This window comes from Meleagris gallopavo, chromosome 13, assembly GCF_905368555.1.
Source record: "Meleagris gallopavo chromosome 13, MGAL_WU_HG_1.1, whole genome shotgun sequence".
Lineage (NCBI taxonomy): Eukaryota > Metazoa > Chordata > Aves > Galliformes > Phasianidae > Meleagris > Meleagris gallopavo.
The window spans coordinates 17,251,704-17,272,974 of NC_139416.1; the positions used below are offsets into that span (position 1 = coordinate 17,251,704).

General features: G+C 46.8%; 1 protein-coding gene across 1 annotated transcript in view; it reads right to left on the minus strand.

Moving 5' to 3' along the window:
- Positions 1–18,438, minus strand: part of ZCCHC14 (zinc finger CCHC-type containing 14) — a 46,185-nt gene extending 27,747 nt beyond the window's left edge. The window contains exons 1-2 of the mRNA XM_085234661.1: positions 17,372–18,438; positions 6,065–6,188 (exon numbers count right to left, since the gene is read on the minus strand). Coding sequence (XP_085090787.1) covers positions 6,065–6,188; positions 17,372–17,935 — 688 coding nt within the window. The 5' untranslated portion in view covers positions 17,936–18,438. The remainder of the gene's footprint in view (positions 1–6,064; positions 6,189–17,371) is intronic.
- Between the last annotated feature and the right edge of the window lie 2,833 nt (positions 18,439–21,271).

Below are 21,271 nucleotides of genomic sequence, written 5' to 3' on the forward strand. Positions count from 1 at the left end.
TTCTCAAATTACCTCTCAGCATCCACCCCCAAATGACTCTAAATGCTGCCCTCACCCATTCAGCTGTCAAATCTCTTAATCCAGGCCTCAATATCTGGCATTTTTCAACAGATGGGCTTTAAGAATTGTGTCTGCATTAAACTGAAGAAATCAGCTTTCTTTAGACAACCCCAACGCACTTGATTTCCCTTTGATTATTCTCAGCTTTGTTTCTATGGACAACCACCCAAATGTTAACGTTACAGTTTTCTCATGTATTCATCAGCAAAGGAAGATGCGAGTTGGAGGCACATTTAAGAAAGGAATATTTAAGTACTCAAGCAAAACAAAGGGGAGAACTTGTTTCTGCCCCTAAAACACATCCCAAAGAACTTTTCGGATTGCTCACCAGGAAAAACCCTGAACATTGTGACAAAGCCAAGCAGTACCTCCCAGAGAACTGCACAAGCACTGAGCCAGCCCTGATGTGAAAGAAGGGTCACCCCAGCTTGATAGATAGCTACACAAGACCAAGGAAAATCACCAGCAAATCCATATCTGCAGCACAGGGACTCACAGCTCTTGCACAGATCCCCCAAAGCCCCAGACCACCAGCTTCTCTCCAGTCTGAGAGCCCCCCACTGCCTTCTGACCTATGAATCAGGGCTGGCATCAGCTGGTAGGCAAAGTGCAGAACGCTCTTAAAAAAAAAAAAAAAAAAAAAACCTGCCAATTTCCTCCCCCTCACTGCACATGGATGTCCTTCAGTCAGAATAATGAGCTACTATTTGCAAAAGGTCTCTCACCAGTTTAAGTATTATTCCATTTGCTGTTTCTTTTCTGTAGTCCATCTGTTCCCTTCAAGCCAAGCACCGAACGTGAGAAATCATCATCACTTCCACGGAAATCAAGTGTTGTCATTTACAAAATAAGGTCACTTTCGTATTAGAAAGAAGGGAAGCAGAGCAGAGAAATATTTGCAGTAATAGCAGGGAAGCAGAGAAAATTGCTGGCAAGGTAAGCTGTTTTGTGAGATCTTCTCATCCTTCCTCCCCCCCCCTGCCTCCTCATTTTCAAAGCAGACCAGTGCCACATGGGTGCTCTGTGCTGATGCACCCGGGAAGCACAGCAGGCTGTCCCCAGGAGCTGCCATGCAGTGAGCTCTGCAACTCAGCCTCTGCTTTGAGGACACAGCGTGGCTCTGTGTGCCTGCCTACACGAGGCAGAATGCACCCAGTACAACCTAGAGTACTGCTATTAAAAATTCAAACATCAATGTTTTCTTTATTCCAAAGTCAGACCTCTAACCTTAACTGAACGCCAGCAGCAGAAGCGCAGGCTCCGTGATTTATGCAGCATGCAGGCTTCAAGACCTTCTTAATATGCAGTCATCTTCAGGCAATGAGGAAAATATGCAACATCAAAACATTTTATTTCATTTTTTTTTTTTAAAGTACACTAATCCTTGGATTTGATTGCTGGAATTAACTCCAAATAGCTGATGCTCACAAACTTGTGTATTAGAGACAGTAAGTCGGGTATGCAACGGGTAAAGTGATTGAACACTTAAATTTAACACTTAAACAACACTGCTGTGCTTTAGAAATAGAGCTCGTTCTGCTTCAGAGATCGTAGAGCAGAGACATACATAAACAGCTGAAAAATCACCTACAGTTGGTACAGGGAGATTTTTTCCTAAAGGATTACCATAGCCTAAATGTTTCTTTAAGCCCTACCCGAACAGCGGTTGACCCAATATTGTGGGAGGTGATGTATTCACCCAAAAATAGAACAACCCAGCTACAGAACGGGGTGCTGTGAAGTCTGGACCTGAACACGAAGGATCTCAAGGGTGAGTCTGAGGAAAACTAATTGAGAGGCAAATCAGAGGTTAGAAGTCGTGGGCTGCTTGCAGCACGTACCTCTGCCAACTTTCAGCTTCACCTTCCTGCAACCTGAACCTTCCCTGAGGTCAGTGGGACTACAGCCAACAAGGGTGTCCTTCACATCCTAGCACTTACCCAAAATTCAATCAATACATTACTGAGATAAGCCTTCTCTCAAGTTCTCCCTCACGCCCACAGATGGTGGCTCCTTTTGTCCTTACAGTCACGTGCTGCTCTGTGATTATTCCAGCCTGGGTCACGCTGAGGATCCACAGGATCCCTGATGGGGACTGAGAGAGTAACTTCAATTAAGCCACAAGTTTGTTTTTTTTTTTTACAGTGCTCAGCAGAACTCCTAAATGGAGTACAGATGGTGGAACGAGGCCTACTGTACTCATCTGACATCTAAAAGCTCTGTTCCTCTGTCCACAGAAGACAGTTTGTGCCTATCATTAGATGCATGTGTTGCAGGAATTTTGATTCAGCTTCCCTGCACGAGGATCACATTTCAACAGTTGCTTCATCTGAAAACAGCCCGGCTTGGAGGCAGCTCTGAGGTTTTTTTGTGCAGCAATAGCAGAAAGGAAAGATGATTTAAGTACACAGGAAGCAAGGCTGGGGGAATTTTTGTCACTTTGCAGGAAGTTGGACCATCTTCCAGACTGCTTTGTGGAAGAAAACAGTGCTAACTGCCACCTGCAAAGCCTCATAATAGTAACGAGCATCTTACAGACACCAACACTGAACTTTCACTGCAGAAAATTTAGAACAGGTTGTGACCAACCAAAATTTCACCGAGTGTAAGGAGAAACTGCATCCTTAGATAGCAGTCATCATACCGTAACGATTTGCAGTTTCCATTGCCTTATTATAAAGATTCTTTTGTTCTGGCATAACGTACTTTATTCCACTGTGCTTTTGGAAAATATGCTGTGGTCACTGACCACGTTTAATACATGGCTGAAATGTCACATGCACCAAGTACTGCTTGCCTACACTGCTATCCATACAACGGCCAACATCCTCCTTACGTTACAGTAAGTAATTAATAACATCTCTGGTGTACAGGAAATCACTATCTTGTGTCTGCTGGCTGTTTTGGTTTTTTTTTTCCTGAGTTGAATTTTCCATTCAGATTTGATTACAGTAACTACTCTCTTGTGGGAATGGCCACAGAAAGCCAGAGCAACTCAAGCTTCGTCAGCTCGTTACTAATTAGCTTTGTGAATGGGACTTCCCATAGGTCAAACAGGACTTTGGCATAAGGACTGAAATTCCCTAAGCTACCATAGCAGGATTGGCCGCAAAACAACAGCTGCTGGTTAATATATTGTATTTAACCAGTGAGCTTCTTAAACCAAGTTTTGGTACCTTCATCAGAACTCCTCCAAGTGAGATTGCTTCCTGCACAGGCACTGTGCTCACACACACAGACCTGCCTATAGCAGGAACCATCCCCACGCTGCTGCTGGAAGTATTTCCCTACCAGGCATGCCATTCCAAGCACAAAATTGCACCTCTGAAATTGGAATCAACCAGACATTGACACCTACTGCAATTATATTTGCAGTGCTTCAATTCTTTTTCTAGTAGAAAAAAGCCCAGAGCAACACGAGGAGGAAGGACAGCACAGCACTACTCAGCTAGCAAGCTGAAAAAAGCTCAACTTGCATTTGAATTGGATTGCTTTGTTTGGATCGGTGCTAAAGGCATATTAAAAATCATGCCGCACGCTAGAAACAGCAGAAAAGAAACCAACATCTAGTAGCACATCCCTGCTGAAATTTCAGTTACACAGAGCACAAGAATCTGGCCTGTTTGTCTCCCTTCTCCTTCACCAGTGAGATCTGTCAATACCTTGAAGCCTGTGAGTCAGTCTCCCTGCAAGCATAACTGCCCCTGAGAGGGCAGGATCCACTTCCCAAAGTTGCCTCCATTTAAGACAGCCTCCACGTCTGTGAAAACAGATCTGAAATAACTGACAAAAGCAAGAGTAAGAAAAGCACAGTTTTATTTCTGCATGTTACAGCCATTGGACTTCCTAAGAGATCTGCATGCCAAAAGCCATCTGCATTTTTCCTAAACTTGCATACAGGCCTACAACAGCTCACTGGAATATGAATTCGACTCTTTTCAGCTCTCTCTCATACCAAAACACGAAATATTTGAAGATAACAGGTCGTTCCAAGCTGTGGATTAGGGGAAATACAGCCACAAAGAGCTCTCATAGCCCAGCCCACTACAAATCCAGCCAGTTTCCACCACACATCATGCACTGCTACTGACATTTCTACAAGTCAGAAGTAAAATGCTCATCAGATTAATACACACTGCCTCTAATCCAACTAAACACAATGGGTCCCACATCTTCAGTGAGACCTCTCATTTTTCTTCCATTGCAGCTACAGCCTTTTTGAACTGAGGCCCTTCCAGCTCCAGTCTTTTGCCAAGGGAAACATGCAGACTTGAGCAGCTCAATACTTCTGACCACAAACAAGAAGTCGTCCTCTCAAGATGTGCTGATTTTCTCTAGCAAGTCTTGTGTCAGACAAGAGTTAGGCAATGGGTCAAGCAACTCATCCACCCTCTGCTCCTGAAACCGAATTTCATGCACTCTGCATTAAAAAGTTAGCAGATCTTCCTGGATGAAGAGAGGAGTGTTTGCTAAGGGAGACAGAAATATGCAGTGTGGTATTGGTCCAAGGCTGGCCAATAACCAATTGTACTCCAACCTTAGAAGGAAGAACTCCCTCCCATACAGGGTATCACAGAGAAAGGAGAACTCAAGGTGATTTTTGCTGCTGGTGAACCACAAAGCAGACTATCAGTTAATAAAAAACCAACTGTATTTGTCCCACGGCTCCTTTCACCAACTACCTGTAAGGAAAGCTCTAAATTAAAAAGCTCTGCTCCCTGAAAACGAAGCAGGTATCCTATAAGGAAGAACAGATCAGAGGAAGACAATTTTCACAGTGTACCATGACTAATCTTGGCATATATGGCACTGGAACAGCAATCACCAGGAACAAACGAAAGCAGCGTTGAACCCTGGCCTATTTATATCAGATGAAAGCCACAAACCTAGCCATGCTTCTGCTTAGTGCTGCATTTTTTTTTCCTATCCTGATAGCTTTTACAGCTGGAGAAACAGCTACTTACAGCACAATTCTGCTGTACGAAATGATTGCTACTTACAGCTATTGGGATTATAGTTGAGTATGTCACAGAAAAGGAGGGTCAGTGGAGGCAAACTAACAGCTCCTGGGGATGGTTAACTACTTCTAGGTTGCACCAGATCCTTTCCTTCCACACAGAGTGAAGGACTTGCTTGGAAACCCTTGATCTCAACTTATGTTGTACTAAACTATATTTAAGAACCCCATAAAGAGTTCACAAAAGCTGTTCTACGTGAACAACAGCTCGTGGTTCAAAGGTCTTCCTCACTTAACAGTGCCTGTTGTGTACATTAAACAAGAATACTCTCAGTCACACTTTAACCTAGATGTTTTAGTACTTATAACCACAGCCCTGAGTGTGCAAACTGAAAACATTAATTGCAATTCATCAAGCCCAGTTTTTAGCCAGGTCAGCACACAATAACACTTGTTTTGGAGCAATATTTGGTGTTTTGAGGTTGGAGCTAAGGTGTTCAAGTGCTAAGAAGGTTGCAACTCCTCCTCCTATGCTCCCCTCTTCTTCCACTGTTTCTTAAGCGTTCTTGGGAAATGAAAGTGGAAGCAAGCAGCAGCCCAGCTGCTGTTATAGACGTGTTCTCCTCAGTGAAGTAACACTCATCACCATATACTTCATTCAAGATACAAATCTTGAATGATATGAATCTCTATGATGTTTCTGAACATTGAGGTGATGAATCTACATCATCTCTATTATGAGAATGAGAGGTAGAGTATCAGATTCACTCACTAGTATATTTGGTGAGAGCTCTGTGGGTCTTTCAATCCCTAGAAAACATTCTCACTTCCCCAGCAGAACGACCATACTTATCTCTTGCTGACCACACTTCACTGATAAAATACTACTTCCTAAAAGAAAGCCCCTCTACGACTTCCTGTGCTCATCCCAACCCTGAACTGAAGTAGCACATCTCCAGTCTCCAACGGATTAAAGTCATGCCAATCGCCGCAGAGATACAAGTGTTCTTTCCCCCACTGGAAGTAGGCATGCAGAAAAGGACACACCTTTGGAGTGTTTCCCTGAAGGCCTCTTGGGTAATGACTCCTCAATGGAATGTGTTGATGTATGTAGGACATTTTCCAAACTGTTACTGACACTGTTTATGGGGGTCTCGGACCTTGCAGTGACCTGGAAAGAAAAACACAAAAATCTGATGTAATAAACTCGGGTGCTCAAACACCACACCTTGCTCCAGCTTTGAAGGCAGGTAGGAGGTGGATGCTTCCAAAACCCAGCAGCAATGCCATCAATATTCCACAAGCAACAGCCCAGGGAAGTTGTTGTAGTCAGCAGCTATTCATAAATCTAGATTAGCCAAGATAATCTATAAAGCTACTTAGAATATAATTCTTTTTTAAAGAATAGTCACACAGCAGTCAATCGTAGAGATATTAAGCTCTGCACACTGCAGTCCTTAACTTTTCAGTGAGAGAACACAGAGAGAAAGGGTTCCTGGAAAACATCAGTCACTTTATGCCATGTCACCTACCTATGCAGAGGCAGACTTGAAGGTATTTCCAAGTATTTCCACATGGACTATAAGGAAGAAAATCCACTTCAGGGAAAAACTAATCCTTGTCTCTGCTGTTTGGAAGCCCACTTCAGTGAAAAACAATATGCAGAGAACACCCAAGCAAAAGGCTGCATCATTATCAGAACCGACTTTGTGGCTCATTGTGCACCTTCTCTATTGCATTTAGCGTAAGAAACCAATTTCCACCATCACTTAAAATTACAGAAACAAACAAATTATTAGAAAAAGCAGAACCAAACACTGCCCACTTCAGTTGCCGTCCTCAGGACCATTCACAATTACGGAGCAACACAAAAGCATCTATTACTTGTGGCAAAACAGTCAACGCCTGCCTCCCAAGCAAGGCAATTACTCTCTTGTTCTGTAGGTAATGAGAAGCAGAAGTGGATGAACAGTTACATTAGCAGCACTGAACACAAAGATGTAAGTATCTCAAAGAGGAAAATGTGTTTTGAAGAGGTAGTGAAGGCTAACAAAAGCACTCCTAATAATGCACTGCTTCCATTTCAATTCCACGTCTTGAGTTCACGCGAAATCCTGCAGTAGGCAGAGCTGGAATTAGAACTGAACATCAATTTTAGCCTTTGATGAATCAAAGCAGAAAATGCTCGTCTCAACATTAGCTTCCCTCTGCTCAGGATAAGCAGTAGCACAGAGCAGCTCCCTGCAGCAAGGCTCCCTCACAGCCTGCTTACATCAGAGAGTGCCACGAGCTGGGACAGCCTGCACTGAGATCCAGACAATGCAAGTCAAAGGCAGCACATCCCTGGCTCTGTAGCTACTGCAGATCCCATCTACTACTGACATTCAGACCCATTCTAAGGCAGTAACACAAGTGGAAGATTTGCTATGGCTGCAGACATAAAAAAAACTTACATGTGCAGAAGGCAGAGGAATGTCCCAAGAAAGCAGGATCGCAAATCCCTGCCTTCCTCCTAAGGCCAGCACTCTGCTTCCAGATTGCAAAGTTTACTTCTCTACCTCCCCAGCACAGCTTTTCACCAAGAAGAAAGACGTAGCATCAAGCTCTCGCATTGGCAATACGAGCCATTAAACTAAGCCTGAAGGAAGGAGGAGATGATTCAGATCCCCCGGCCAAAGGCAGCCTTCCCCAGTGAGCTTCCCTCGCGCTGTGCCTCTCCTGGAGCTCATTAAGCTCTCGCTGCTCTGGGCTGAGCAACCCCAGCAGCCTACTGCCAGGGGAAGGACTCCCAAGGGCAGCTAAATAACACAGTAAGCTACAGCATTACATTCAGGGCAAAATCACCTTACCCAAAACAGCCAGGTTCCAAAGATTGAGATCAGCAAATAAAAATAATACTTGCAAGTGAATAAGAGCGCAGTCACACGGATTCTAAAAGCTCCCCAAGCAAGCAGTCTGCATCACAGTGTGTCAGCTCCTATCTCGTACTCCCTTCTGTCCAGTATTCCTACTATAAGCGTGATGTGCAATTTAAAATTTGCATTTGGTTTATAAATAACCTCCAGCTCTTTCCATAAAGATTTAATTTTTATATGCTCAGTAAGGAATAACCTAGCCATATGTCCTGACTGCCTGAGCTCATGCACAACCTGATTCAGCCACACATCAAAGCAAAGCAGCTTCAGATGGGCCCAGAAGAATCACAGAGCCCTGATGAGTTCCAAATGGGGCTCTTCATTACTGAGCTGATTGGTGTTAGAACCACTGAATCTCTGCCTGCTCAAAGCTTTTGTCCCAAACTTCCGATCAGTTTTCCCACTCACTTAAACATACCGATATCCCAAAGGCTTGGATGTGGTTCCAAAAAGTAGAAAAAGGAAAAACATTTCATGGATCGGTTTTATTTCCAAAGATGTAGCAGCATTTTTCCAAAATTATTTGAGGCTGAGCAAAAACCAGAGCAATAATCCATCAGCTCTGAGCTGCAGAGGATACTGTCCTTGGAGCATGGGGAGAAGCACTGGGAAGAGATGAACTGTAGCTTGTGAACTGCGAACTCAGTGAGGGCTCAGCTGAAGCAAACTGCAGGAACAACTGGCAAAGGTTGGCTTTCTAAAGCAGTAAGAGTCTGCAGCAAAGGTGGTAACCTTACAGAGACAACAGAAATAGTCAGGCTTTGTATCACAACAAGCCGCAGAAGTGACATTTCATGCGTGCTTTATGCACACAAAGAAAATCACAGATCATTCAAGGCCTAAGAGGGCACAGAATGACACTGAGGGGCTGGATTTCCAAATAACGTAATTTTTGAGATCACCAGCAGAAAGAATTCGTGAAAACCAACCAAATACAGTAGCAATCCTAAAGAGATAGAGCACAAGATTGTTCACTGTACCTCGCTCCATCCTTGGCACGGCATTCCGCTGGGGGCCAGAGAGCAGGAGGAGGGCCCTGAGATGCACCATCCAGAGCTGCATTCAGATGTTGGCAATGTAACAGCAGCTCACAGAAGATGCACACTCACATGGGTGCACAAGAGATGGTTAAATTGCTTTTACTTTAAATTTGTGCCCACTCCCCTCCATACCAAAGCAGCTGGCTCCCAGCTACACTCGGGGTTTTCCAAATGAAAAGCAGGCTTGTCTCTTGAACCTTTAAGTTAAAGCAGTTGCCATAATGAAGAGCAAAAAAAAAAATCACCATAACTAATGGCAGGTTGAGATTCAGCTTGAATTCTCCTATGCCTGTTCTCCATGGTAGCAAAGCCAGTCCATCCTTCCCAAGGGGTCCCTGGGTGACACCAGCCTGCAGCTGGCTGAGGAAAAGCCCTGCTGCTGACTGCAGGCATCAAATGCATCAAGGTACACGATGCAGCCACTGCCAGAACTTCAGCCATTACACATCTTTCCCTCTTTAACTGTCAGCAAGCATCTTTTTGTTCAGCAGAACACAATTATTTCCTTCTCAGTATCAGCTGTACCAACAGGCACAGATTTTATTTTACTTGGTTTAGGATTTTGCAGTGCTTTCTCGACTTTATCCATCAGGAAGCACATCACAAACTCACCAGGAGCACTTCACCCCAACAGGTGCTGCTTCCTCCAACAGCTGCTGCCCAACACAGCTCTGCCACCAGGCAGGACAGCTGAAGGCAGAGCAAAACGTGGCAAATCCATGGTGCCAGATGCAGGAACTGTTTGCTGCACTCCTCAGGGACAGCATCAATTTCATGCAGGAAAGCCTTTCAGAAAAATGACAGGACTGATAGAGGTCAAACAATGTGGTAAGAATTGTTACTTTCCTTTTATAAGCGAAAACAGCAATCATGCGTTCCCTTAAGAATAACTAAACAGAACAGGGAAAATATATGGCTTAATAACAAAGTATTTGCTGATTTAGCTTGAAATGGAGCCAATGCTAACAAATCAACATGCTTGCTACCTAAAATGTAGCACAACCTATAATTTAAGGAAACGATGATATCAGATCTAAAAGAAGAAGTTGCTCAAAAAAGTATATATCAAGAGGGCTAAAATATTGTTTTCTATCCCTATTAAGGCATGCATTACACAGGAAAAAAGTGAGCACAATCTAAGAATGGAGTCAGCTAAGTGAGACACTATGGCTGCAGCTGAAAGGAGCTGATATTGCAGGAAAGCCCAACAGAAGCACTTCTGTTATTACTCGCCTTCAGAAGTCCCCTTTCCAAAAGGTTTTTCATAGTTTTAAGCTGACCTGTCTTAAGGCCAATGCAGATAACACAGAACAGAACAGTCAGGAATCAAAACACTGAAGTCTAGGGGGAAAAAAAAAAAACAGTCAGCTCCATTCACTCCTGGCAGTTTCATATTAGTGAGCATTAACAGCAGCTTATTTTGAGGTTAACACCAAGGTCTTTAACACGGTGCAATCCTGTTTGCAGAAGTGCTGCAGCCCCTGCATGCTTAGGCAGATAAGCTGCTATTTGCCAACAGATAGCTAGCTCGGGTTCCCAAATCTTTTAGAAGAAATGCATTGCTAACACTCCAGTGTCAGCCTGCTGATGCACAACATTGCTCAATAGGTTAAGTCTGGGCCAGAAAGAAGAGCAAGAAAGGAAAGCCCTAAAGCTTGTAGGACTGGAAACCCAGAAGGAGCAGGATGGGGAGCAGCAAGCCACCACCAGAACCACAGCCTCAGAACCAGCCTGCTTTCACTTACAGATGCAAATACCTCTAACTCCCAGTGCCTAAAATTACTCCTTTGGCAGATTAAGGGTTTTACTGATCTTCCCCCCGAATGCTTAAGGAGCACCCACAGACACATCCAGCTTCTCTCATAGCCACTGAAACCTTCAGCACTGCTCCACACTTAGGTTTACACGCATCTGGAGGCTTTGCTGGACCTAAAGGTAGCTGAAGGTGCTACCAGAAGCTCATTGCAATTCCAACACTTTGTGCCCGTCAAAAAGGCAGCACCAGACACAAGTGGGATGTGTCCATGTGTCCATGTTTTTCAACAGCAGCTCTTGTAGGAAGAGAAGTGAGAAGGCAATTCACAGTAAAGCAGGATAATAGATCGGTTGCTTTTGTCCTGTGAGGCCATTACTAGGATGAAACGAGGCATGCAGTACTTAAATACTTCAGGATAATCACCCGCTTGCTACAAGGCTCCACCACAAATTCACTGGAACAGACAGACCAAAGAAGTCTGGATTGTACTGTATAGCCTAAGTTCCACTAAAAATCTTTTAAAGAATTGCAGATACTTCATTAATACCAGAAATATACACCAACTGCACAGTAACAGAGCTTTCACTGCACTGTGCTGTGTATGAATGCCAATTGCAAGACCTGGTGACCATTTAGGGCAAAGATGTGCACTTATCCCATAACCCAAACAAGCAAAACAACAACAACAACCACCACCACCCTCAATACCAAAACACAGCTCCTTATAACCAGCCCTTGGGATCATTCCTGCTCTCCATCCCAGCTCTGAGGTCTGTGTCCCTGTTTGTGTATTGGAACGCTCCCAACCACACAGACATCAGAAGGGAAGAGGACCTTCAGCTTCTCAAGCATTCAAAGCACAGCACGACCCACTCTGCTCCAGAAGCCTCCTGTCCTTAATAGCATCTGTCTTTAAAACGCCAACACTGCATGACTTTAGAGCTACAGTATCTACATTGCCATTGTAGGCATAAGAAACCACATGTATGTGTCTGGGAGGTAAAAGAATGGTCAGACCCAGTTCTGAAGTCTGCTGGTGTAATCCAAGCCATGAGACCCTAAGCATTTCCCTAATGGCTCTTCTGTACCACTGCATATTTAAGAGAAGACCGAAGAGGAAATCAGTGCTCCAGCCTGCCAGCAAGCAGTGCCTACACCTAATCACAGAAGAATGACAAGATCTCAGTGTTAGCAATTCAAACACACCAATACTAAACCAAATGGCTAAATGTTTCCAAACAAGGATGCTGTTCAGTGCCTTTGAAGTCAAGACACTGGAATGCTTGTTAGGTGTGGTTACCTACTGCTGGCTCTGCTCTTCAAGTGGGCTCTGCACACAAACCTGGTACAGTTCAGGATGTACAGCACCTCATGGTAGGCATTCCACTCCAAAAGAGATGAGGTCTTCAACATCCTATGCTTAGTAGATCATCAGTAGATAAAAGAGTAGATAAAGTGGAATGCATTTAGATGAAGCCTGCACAAAAATAAAGGGAAGACAGCTCGTGGAACAAACAAGTTCAACACCACTGTCTTTTTGGTTGCTCTCCCCCCAGTGTTTGGAGGTACAGCCCATTTTTGAGCAAACTGATTTAGGTTCTTAAAATCAAGTTCATTGTGTAGCAGCATCCAATATGCAGAAGTGAATTTGGTGGTGATGAACAATGTTACTTCCAAGGATTCCTTTGTATTTTAAGCTGATGAACATCACAGGTTCAAGACTGAACCATTTTACTACAGCTGGACAGAAGTTTCCAAACAAGAGCACTGGCAAGAAATTCATCAGAATTGGAAGCTCAACACTTCTTAACCAGAACTCCAGCAGGTGTGTGCAAGCCACGCTGCCTCAGGCACCCAGAGGACTCAGTGCACACCTGAGGACTGGCACACAACCCCAGCTGGGAGCCAAAGCCCTGCCCCACTGCTCAGCATGGTGTGGTTTTGGAAATGAGATCATTCCTGAGATAGCAATTACTGATCTCCTGATATCCATGAATTAGCATCTGATTCTAGCCAGCAATTACTATTAACATTACAAACTACTAAAGCTATAAAATACCTTTTCTTACACTGTATAGGAAGTTAAAACTTCATTTTCCCCACAATCTGTTCTATTCCTACAAAGCTAGCAAAAGCCATAGCAACACTTGACAGGTCACAGCTAGGTTGCTTACCCTGGGCTCTGTTTCAACCTACCAAGCAGGTGACTTCTCCAGCTCATCATTCCACAGCTGGAATATAAACCAGGAGCATTTCTGAAGACAGGGTATGCACTTTGAATACCTGCAGCAAATGCTGCACAAACTAACAGAGAAGGTTCTGAAGGAGACCCCTCAGAATATCAGCTCTACACAAGTCCAGAAGCCTTCAGTCATTGCTAAATTTTAGCTAAGCCTATGGAATTAGCACAGCTGAAAAACAGCACCTTATGCTATAAACTGGAAATAGATATTGGTGCTCTATTTGGAAGCTGACTGGGCAGCAGCTCTTTCCCCATTCACAAGCTATCAACCTGGAACAGCCACAGAACTGCACTGTCACCAACTTATTTCCATTCAGCTGCAAACAAACAGTGCTCAGACCTATTTCTGACCCTGCTTCTGCAGCTGAACTTCCAGCCAGATTGCTGCCCTGGAGAGCTCTCATCACAGCCAGCAGGCAGAGTAGGTGCTAAGCAGCCAAAGCATCAACTTACTTCCCTTGTTTCACAGGATGGTCTTAGTGAGTTAATTAAGCAACTTTCAGAAATACAAGGTGGCAGAGCAACCTTCCCTTCTTGTTCTAGGAGTTACATCCTCAGTGCTGATGATACAAGACTTCATAGAAAACATTAGTCTGTGCAGAGACTGACATTACACCTAGAGGAGTTCTGGTGTCTGACTAAGCTCCTGTACTCATTATGTACAACACATAATTATAAGGGGTTCTGTAAGGACAGCATCCCTAAAGCCCCCCTAAAATAACCAAGAATGAACGAAAAGCACTCCATTTTCACCTCCACTAAGAAGTGGTGTTCATGGATGCAATTTACTCAGATTAGACATCTGTGTGGCACCCGGAGACAGCTTTGAGATGCTTCTTTCCCTGTGGATCACACATTCAGCCATGGCTTTGCTGTGTCCTGTGCTTCTAGCTGCTGCACTATGAGGAGAGCCACAGCCTCAGCTCTCAGCACAGCAAAGAGCTTTCAGGTACCATCCTGCTTCCTTCATGGCAAAGGTAAAAAAAAAAAACAAAACCAGACAGCAGGATAAAGGCATCCCAAGGTACAGAAACAGCTGAAAACTCTGGTGCATCACTTTCATCTAAAAATACAAGCCCTGTAGGAACAGAAGTTTTAAAAGCAAGGCTTTAAGTAGATGCCTGGGCTTCAGCTGAAGACAATTTATGCCGATTCAACTTCTAAAAAACACCCAACCTTTGATTGCACACCTACAAACAAGAAGTTTGGAGAACCCACACTTCAAGTCCTGCAAGCATTAACACTGCGCCGAAGCAACAGAGAAAGCAGGGCAGGACAGCAGAAATTACTTACAGTCTAAAACTACAGCCTGCTCCACAGAGGAGGATGGTCTTCCCTACTCAGGGCAAGAAAACTCAACCTTCACTTTGTACTATCAAGCAGAAACAACGTATCTGATAATTACTGACCTCCTTAGAGCCAGCCATAGCCACCTTCTCAGGCTGAATGTGGCTTTGGACAGCCTGGTCTGGTGGTTGGAGACCCTGCCCATGGCAGGGGGGTTGAAACTGGATGATCTTTGAGGTCCTTTTCAACCCAGGCCATTCTATGAGTCTATGATTCTCCTCTGCATCTTGTTAAGATGGATATAAACCAGTAATCCTGAAGCACAGAATTTAAAGCAAGAAGTTAGCAGCAGCTGTTCTGTGCCTCCTTGCAGTCAGCAATGCAGGAGCAGTGACTTGCATGGCTAGCCAGGCTTACGTGGGATTACCCACCCCAAAGCAACTCCAACAATCATGATTTCTACTGTAGTTTTGTATCATCTGTTCACACCACTGACCGTATTGCATGCAACCTTTTTGGAGCTCTTTCACTGTGAGATGGGAAAGAAAGAGATGGGAAAGAAAGAGATGGGAAAGAAAGAGATGGGAAAGAAAGAGATGGGAAAGAAAGAGATGGGAAAGAAAGAGATGGGAAAGAAAGAGATGGGAAAGAAAGAGATGGGTTTCAAGCTCCAAGCCTTTGGAAAAATGGTTGCAGTTAGTATCAAGCTGGGCCATATTTTAATAGAACTGACTATTATTCAGTTCTATTTATATTATATCTATTTATATCTATCAATATTAATCGAACTGACTGCAAAAAGTGCTGCCCAACAGCCTAACCTTCCTTCTCACATCTCTCTGAAAAAGTGGCGTGCAGATCATCAGGGATCTGAACAGATCTCTCAGTGCACGGAGAAAGGTGATCACACAGCACTGTCTCCAAGCACCAGCTTAGTGTCACTGGGGCTGCAGTAAAGCAGCAGTGATGAGAAGTGGCTCTGGAGAAGGAATTCTCCTCCAGGTCTGAAGAGGATGAGGAGCAGCAGCCCAGGGCAGCTCACTTTCTCTTGCTGTTTTTTCTTTCCTAGGTGATGTTACGACACAAGTATTGTCACAACACAGCTTGGTAACATCACAAGATTCAAATCCGCAGCGCTGGAATTTATTTGTGCATACTTAAACGGGGCTGAATGGAGAAAGGCATTTTTTTTCCACTTACTTCATCCAACTGCTGTTCTAAGCCAACTACTCACTCTAAAAGTAGCAAAATGACCAAGCTATCAACATCCAAAGAGCTCGAGGATCTTAAAAAAGGAAATCTGTTCAAGCAAAACACACATTTCAGAGACTGCAGAAGTGACAGCACCTCAGTGCTGGCAGGAAGAAGGGGATGGATCCTCCGTCCATCTTAAATCGACTAAAGTAGCAGTGGAGCTTTTCACCTACATAAAATATGCACTACTCCCGAAGCTTTGAAGGCACAGCCTAAGAAAAACACCCCTGCCTATGTAATTACATCCTTTTCTGATCATCTTGTTTTGGGAAAACTTGTGGATGAATTGCAGTCTTTCAATCTCAGGGTCCACACATCATTTGTATAAGGGAAGGTGTGAGCAGCTCAGTGTCAGGAAGCTCATCCTGGTTTCTGTTTTACCCTTCTATGTGAAACATTCTTTCCACGTCTGTTTTATTCACATACAGGTTCAAAGTTAATAGAGGCAATGCCTTACTCTGCTCCTTCCCCTTCAAATGAAACATTAAGGATGAGCACTGTTTAGACACAGAAAAGGAAGATAAAGAGAAATCACTTTCAGAACTCTCAACAAAAGTTGGAAAAAGAAAAAAAAAAGCAGCAGTATCCAAAACCAACACAAAATTAGAAAGCAATTTGCACTCAGCAGAAGGGTGAGCACACACTTCTGTCTCAGATTGAGATTCAGTGCTTAACTTCAACAGAATCCGTGCTGAGCCCTCAGCAACAGCTTTATTCCGGATACTATTCCAATGCAGAGATTTCTGTAGCCCTCAGGTATACACAGTCTCTCCCAGCAGAAAGGTAAGGTGTTTATTTGCTGGCTGAGTCAGTGCAGCCTCGGGAGCTGCAGGCTGTAACTGCTCACACACCCACTTCCCTGCTACTCGGGTTGAACTTCCAAGCAGGTTACAGGCAGTCAATGGGGCAGCCTGACTCCCGAGCTGAAGGCAGCTGGGAGCACTTTGCTGCTCGCTGATAGATCTCATTACAACAGCACGCTTTCGAACGATGCTGCCTAGCTTCATTGGTGCCAAGCTGCATAGCAAGTTAATGATGGTGAACCTCTGACACCAGGATCAACGCCCAGGTGCTTCAGGGTGATGCACAGCCACATTTCTTTAACATCAGCAACTCCAAACGTTTGCCTGCCCCAAACCCAAACTCACCACAATGCCTTTGCCACTGAGCAGCTACTCCCCAAGCTCATCTGCCCTTCCAGTGTCTTCCAGGAAAACACTTTCAGACAGATGTTTCTCCCCACATCTAAAGATACGACACACGCTCCCCCTACCAAATCACTGGGCTTCCATGCACCAGGCAGAAGCAGGGAAGCAGAAGCACTCCCAGGAACAACCAGCTGAAGTTCAAAGTGATGCCTCTTAATCAGTTTGTGAACTCCTTCTCAAGGAGTGAGACAAGAACTCCTCACACCCCCTCTTTTCAACCCCAGCATCAACCAGGGGAATGACCCGTCAAGCCCTCAGGCTGCCATTTACTTCTAGAAAACCTGCAGTAAAAGAAGGGTTTGAAAGAAGAGAGGTACTGGCAGGAAGCTTGTAAACAAGTGGGGAAGCGACTTTTTGCACAGTCTAATAGTGATAAAACAAGTGGGAATAGCTTTAAACTAAAAAGGGGGAAATACAGGTTACTCAGAGGGTGGTGAGGAACTCAACCAGGCTGTCCAGACAAGTTGGGGGTGCCTCATCCCTGGAGGTGCCCAAGGACAGGATGGATGAGGACCTGGACAGCCTGATCTGGTGGTGGCAGCCAACCCACGGCAGGAGGTTGGAGCTCAATGATCTTTAAGCTCCCCCCCAACCTAAGCCATTCTACGATCCTAGGTTGAAAGCCACAGCACGGCGCCCCGCAGTGACCCACCTTATGGCAGCCAGGATAGGTCGCCATGGAGTTGAGGGCAGAGCTGCTGGGATTCTTGCTGGTGCTGGCCATGATGTTCTGGATCTGGGTGAGCTCCTGCCTCAACACCTGCTTCTGGTGGAAGCTGAAAGCGGGGTGGTTGGACGCCATGGTGAAAAGCAACAGGAATTCATCCCCGGTGCGGCCCTCGTTGAGCTGCAGCCCGTAGTTGTTGATGACGGAATCGATGTGGGTGAGGGTCCGGAAAAGGACCCCGGCGGCCTCGCGGTGGGCAGAACCCAGCAAGGCAAGAGAAACCAGCAGTTTGCTGCGCACCACCTCGTCCGTCAGGTTGGTGAGGCTGCCCAGATCGGCGGGGTTGTTGGCTTTGATCTCGGAATCTCTCAACGAATGATAATCCTTCCGAGCCAGATCTTCCAAACAGGCTCCCAGGAAACGCAGCTCCAGCGGGATGCACAGATCCAGCAGGCCGCACAAAAACTCCACTCTCTGAGGCGAGGGCAGCTCCGAAAACCACCGGTACACCCCGTCCCGCTGCAACCGCGGGCAGCGCTTCTCCACCATGGTGCTCCGCCAACCCCCGGCCCTCAGGGAACGCGCCCGGGCACCCCTCGCACCGCCCCCTCCGCGCTGCCGGCCGCTCCCCCGGGGGCCGAGGGGAACCGGCGTTACGGAGCGGCCCCCCGCGGCGGGCAGGGCCCGGCCGAGGCCCCCCGAGGGCGGCCGCCGGGGGCGCAGGCCCGAGCGCTGAGGCGCGGCCTGGCCGCGGGGTCCCCGCCCGGCAGGCCCCGAGCAGGCCCGGGCGCTCCCTCACGGGCCGGTTCTTTCTTTCAGCCGTTCCATCCTCCGTCCCGGAGAGCCGGGCCTTCCTCCGGAGCGGTTCCGACGTACGCGACCGAGGGAAAGAATCCCTCGTTGACGGCGGCGCGGAGGCGGACGGCCCGCGGCGGAAGGATCCCGCGGTGAGGCGTCCCAGCCGGCGCGGAGCGGGGAGGGGGAGAGAGAGAGAGAAAAGAAGGAGCGACCGAGCGCCTCCACTCCCGGCCTGACCCCGCGGCGAGGCCCCGCCCACCGCCCTGCCCATTGGCCCGGCCGGCTACTCGCGGCTGGTGATTGGCTGCCGGCGCGCTGCATCCACCTCCCTCCCTCTGTCAATCGCTACCGTTAAGCGCCCGCTTAGCCCCGCCCCCTTCCGCTGATTGAATAGGGGAGGGGCGGGAGCGGGCGGCTTTTGTGTGGGGCCGCGGGCGGGCGGGCAGGTTGGGGGGGAGTTCTGTACGCCCTGAGGGGCCGTGGTGGTGGCAACGGGGTTGTCTGCAACCAGTGTTGCTTTGGCAGTTGACTTCAGATTGTCAAAAATTCCAAATGAAAAGGGATGACTGCTCGTTCATCCCTTTTTTCGTTTCCCTCTGGAATATCGCAGCCTATCGAACTGCATTCGTCGAGGTCCAGTTGAAATGCAAGAGCGAGCATCTGACAGGAGCTCGCTGGGGTTGCATAACGTCCCACACTGTGCAGCTGCACAGCTCTGCTTCTGTGCGGCTCCTGCTGCAAGAGGGTCCTTGAAAAGCCCGAAGCCTCTCAGCGTGCTTTGCTTGCAAGCAATCCGTCGTGCAATGGAAACCAGATGGCCTTCCTTTTCCTGCCGTGCCCAGTATTGTCCCTTGGAGGAAGAGAGATGCAGAGGAAGCTCTCTGAGCCCCTTAGGAGAGGCTTACATTGCACTGAGGTGGGAGGCAGGCAGCCCGCAGGAAGACACCAAGTTCTGGTGGCTTCATTGCCTATATTGGTGTCTTTAAGCCAGCATTAATCCATGCTGAAAGCACCGTGCTGAGCAAGGCAGTCTCTAACCTGAAGCCCAGTGTGTGAACCGGGAGCCTTTGATCAGAAACAGCTCTGCATGAAGCCCTTGCAATCCAAAGCAAGGAACCACCCTCAGCAAAATAAATCAGCTTTGTGGCAGCTCATGTTACTCCTTGCTCCAGGAGTGAAGGTCGTGCTGGGTGCAGCCACATGCCTGAAGGAGAGCAGCTTTTTGGACACCAAAACCATCCCGTTCCCTCCATCATCTCTCTGTATAAATTCCCCTTCTGCACACTTGAGACAAACAATCCTTGCTGGAATAATTGGTAAATACTAACTGAGAGCGCAGTTATTTTCCTCTTTTCATACTTTCAGCACGTGGAGAAGCTGTAACTGAATGTGCTGACCCATTTTTTTCAGTTCTGGACACATCCACTTCAGTTCTCACCCATCAGCTGTTCTGAAAAGGTCTGGGCTGTTCTCACATTGCCTTGATGCTGCAGCACAAGGAGCACAGCTGAAGTGCTTCTTCTCCCTCACGCAGCACAACAAAGCAACCTCAGCCACATCCACCACTATAATTTCATCTTTGTGTGTGTTGGACTCAATGCAACACTGCTGGGATGTCCGAAGGCGTATGAAAATTGGTTTGTGTGAAGTGGGTAACTGAGCCCTATGGAAGAGGAGCTATTTCAGATTGTAATTCATCCATGGGGTGAAAAGAAGACGAGAATCTCTACCTGTTGAAATGAGAGGGAGAACTCCATGTAAGCTGCTGGCTAAAGGCCTGTTGAATTGCCCAGCTCTACCCCCTGCCCAGAGCTTCCAGCCTGCAGGTCTCCTCATAGGGGTTCTTCCCAGAGCTCTCCATAGTTCTCTGCTTGTTTTCAGAAGCTCTTCAACATTTGTCATTAAACAGGCAGAATTATTTACCTGTTTGGCATTTCTGGGCATCCTAAGCATGGCTCAGTGCAATCCCCTCCTGCCTGCCCTCTTTCAAAAACCTCACTCCCCGTTCCCAAAACTGCTCACTTTTGACCAGCCTGATGCCCACTTCTCCCATCCCCCCCCAAACCCCACAGGGCTGCAGTTTTCTGATCCCAAAGCAATCTTTGCTGGCAGGACACAGCAAACAATGGGTTTGCGTGCCACCTGTCTGGTTATACAGAGGGGAAAGATAAATATTGCCACGGCGTGAGCACTCGAGTACTTCTGTGCACATAGGTTATTTCCTGTAAGGTTTCTCACAGATGCTGGGATTGGAACTCTTGCTTTTGAAAAACAAACAAGCAAACCCCGGCTTTGAAGAGCACAGAAAAACATCACGTGAGAAAAAGTAATGAGAAAAGCCAGATGTCGGGCCGGCAGCATCCCTTGTCTTTCACAAGATAAAAGGAGCGTGTGCGGTTGGGATGGGGCTCGGAGGTGGCTGCAGATGGCAGCGATGTGCCGGGCGGCTGGCACTGCCCTCTGCCGGGCACACACAACCCCACATTGGGGTTTGTCGGGGTGTTTTTCCTGCTGGAGGCATCACCCATAAGGCTGCCCACCCCCCAAATAAAGCCGCCCCCTGGGTTGCGGTTGCTCGGCCCCGGGAGATGCTCGCAGCCTTCTGGCTTCGCTTGGTTCCCCGCAGGGTTTGTCTCAGCACGAAAACCCACAGCCCCAGTCTGCCAAAACGCTGCCCCCGGCTTCCTTCCTCCTTGCATTCATCCCTGAAACCGCTGCAAAACAAACATCCTTGGTTTTCCCTGCCTCCCCCTTCCCACCATCCCAATCGCAGCCCTGCTATTCCCCTTCAATTCCCGCTACGTTCATCTCCCCTCCTCCCACCCACTCCAGGAAAGTCTCATTTGGGCGATTCCATTTCCTTGTCCCAGAGCTGGCACAGCTCCTTGCCATGGATCCGACTCCCCATGGGTGCCCTCCCAACAGCCAGGATGGGTGCACAGCTCCCAGGCTGCAGTTGGTGTCCCACATCTGATGTTGGAATCAGCCCTTCTACAGCATTAATTTGGTCTTTGCTGCGGCCACATCTGGAAAATAAAGTCTGGAATTGTTTACTTGAATATTCCAGTGACATTCCTTGGGGTGTTT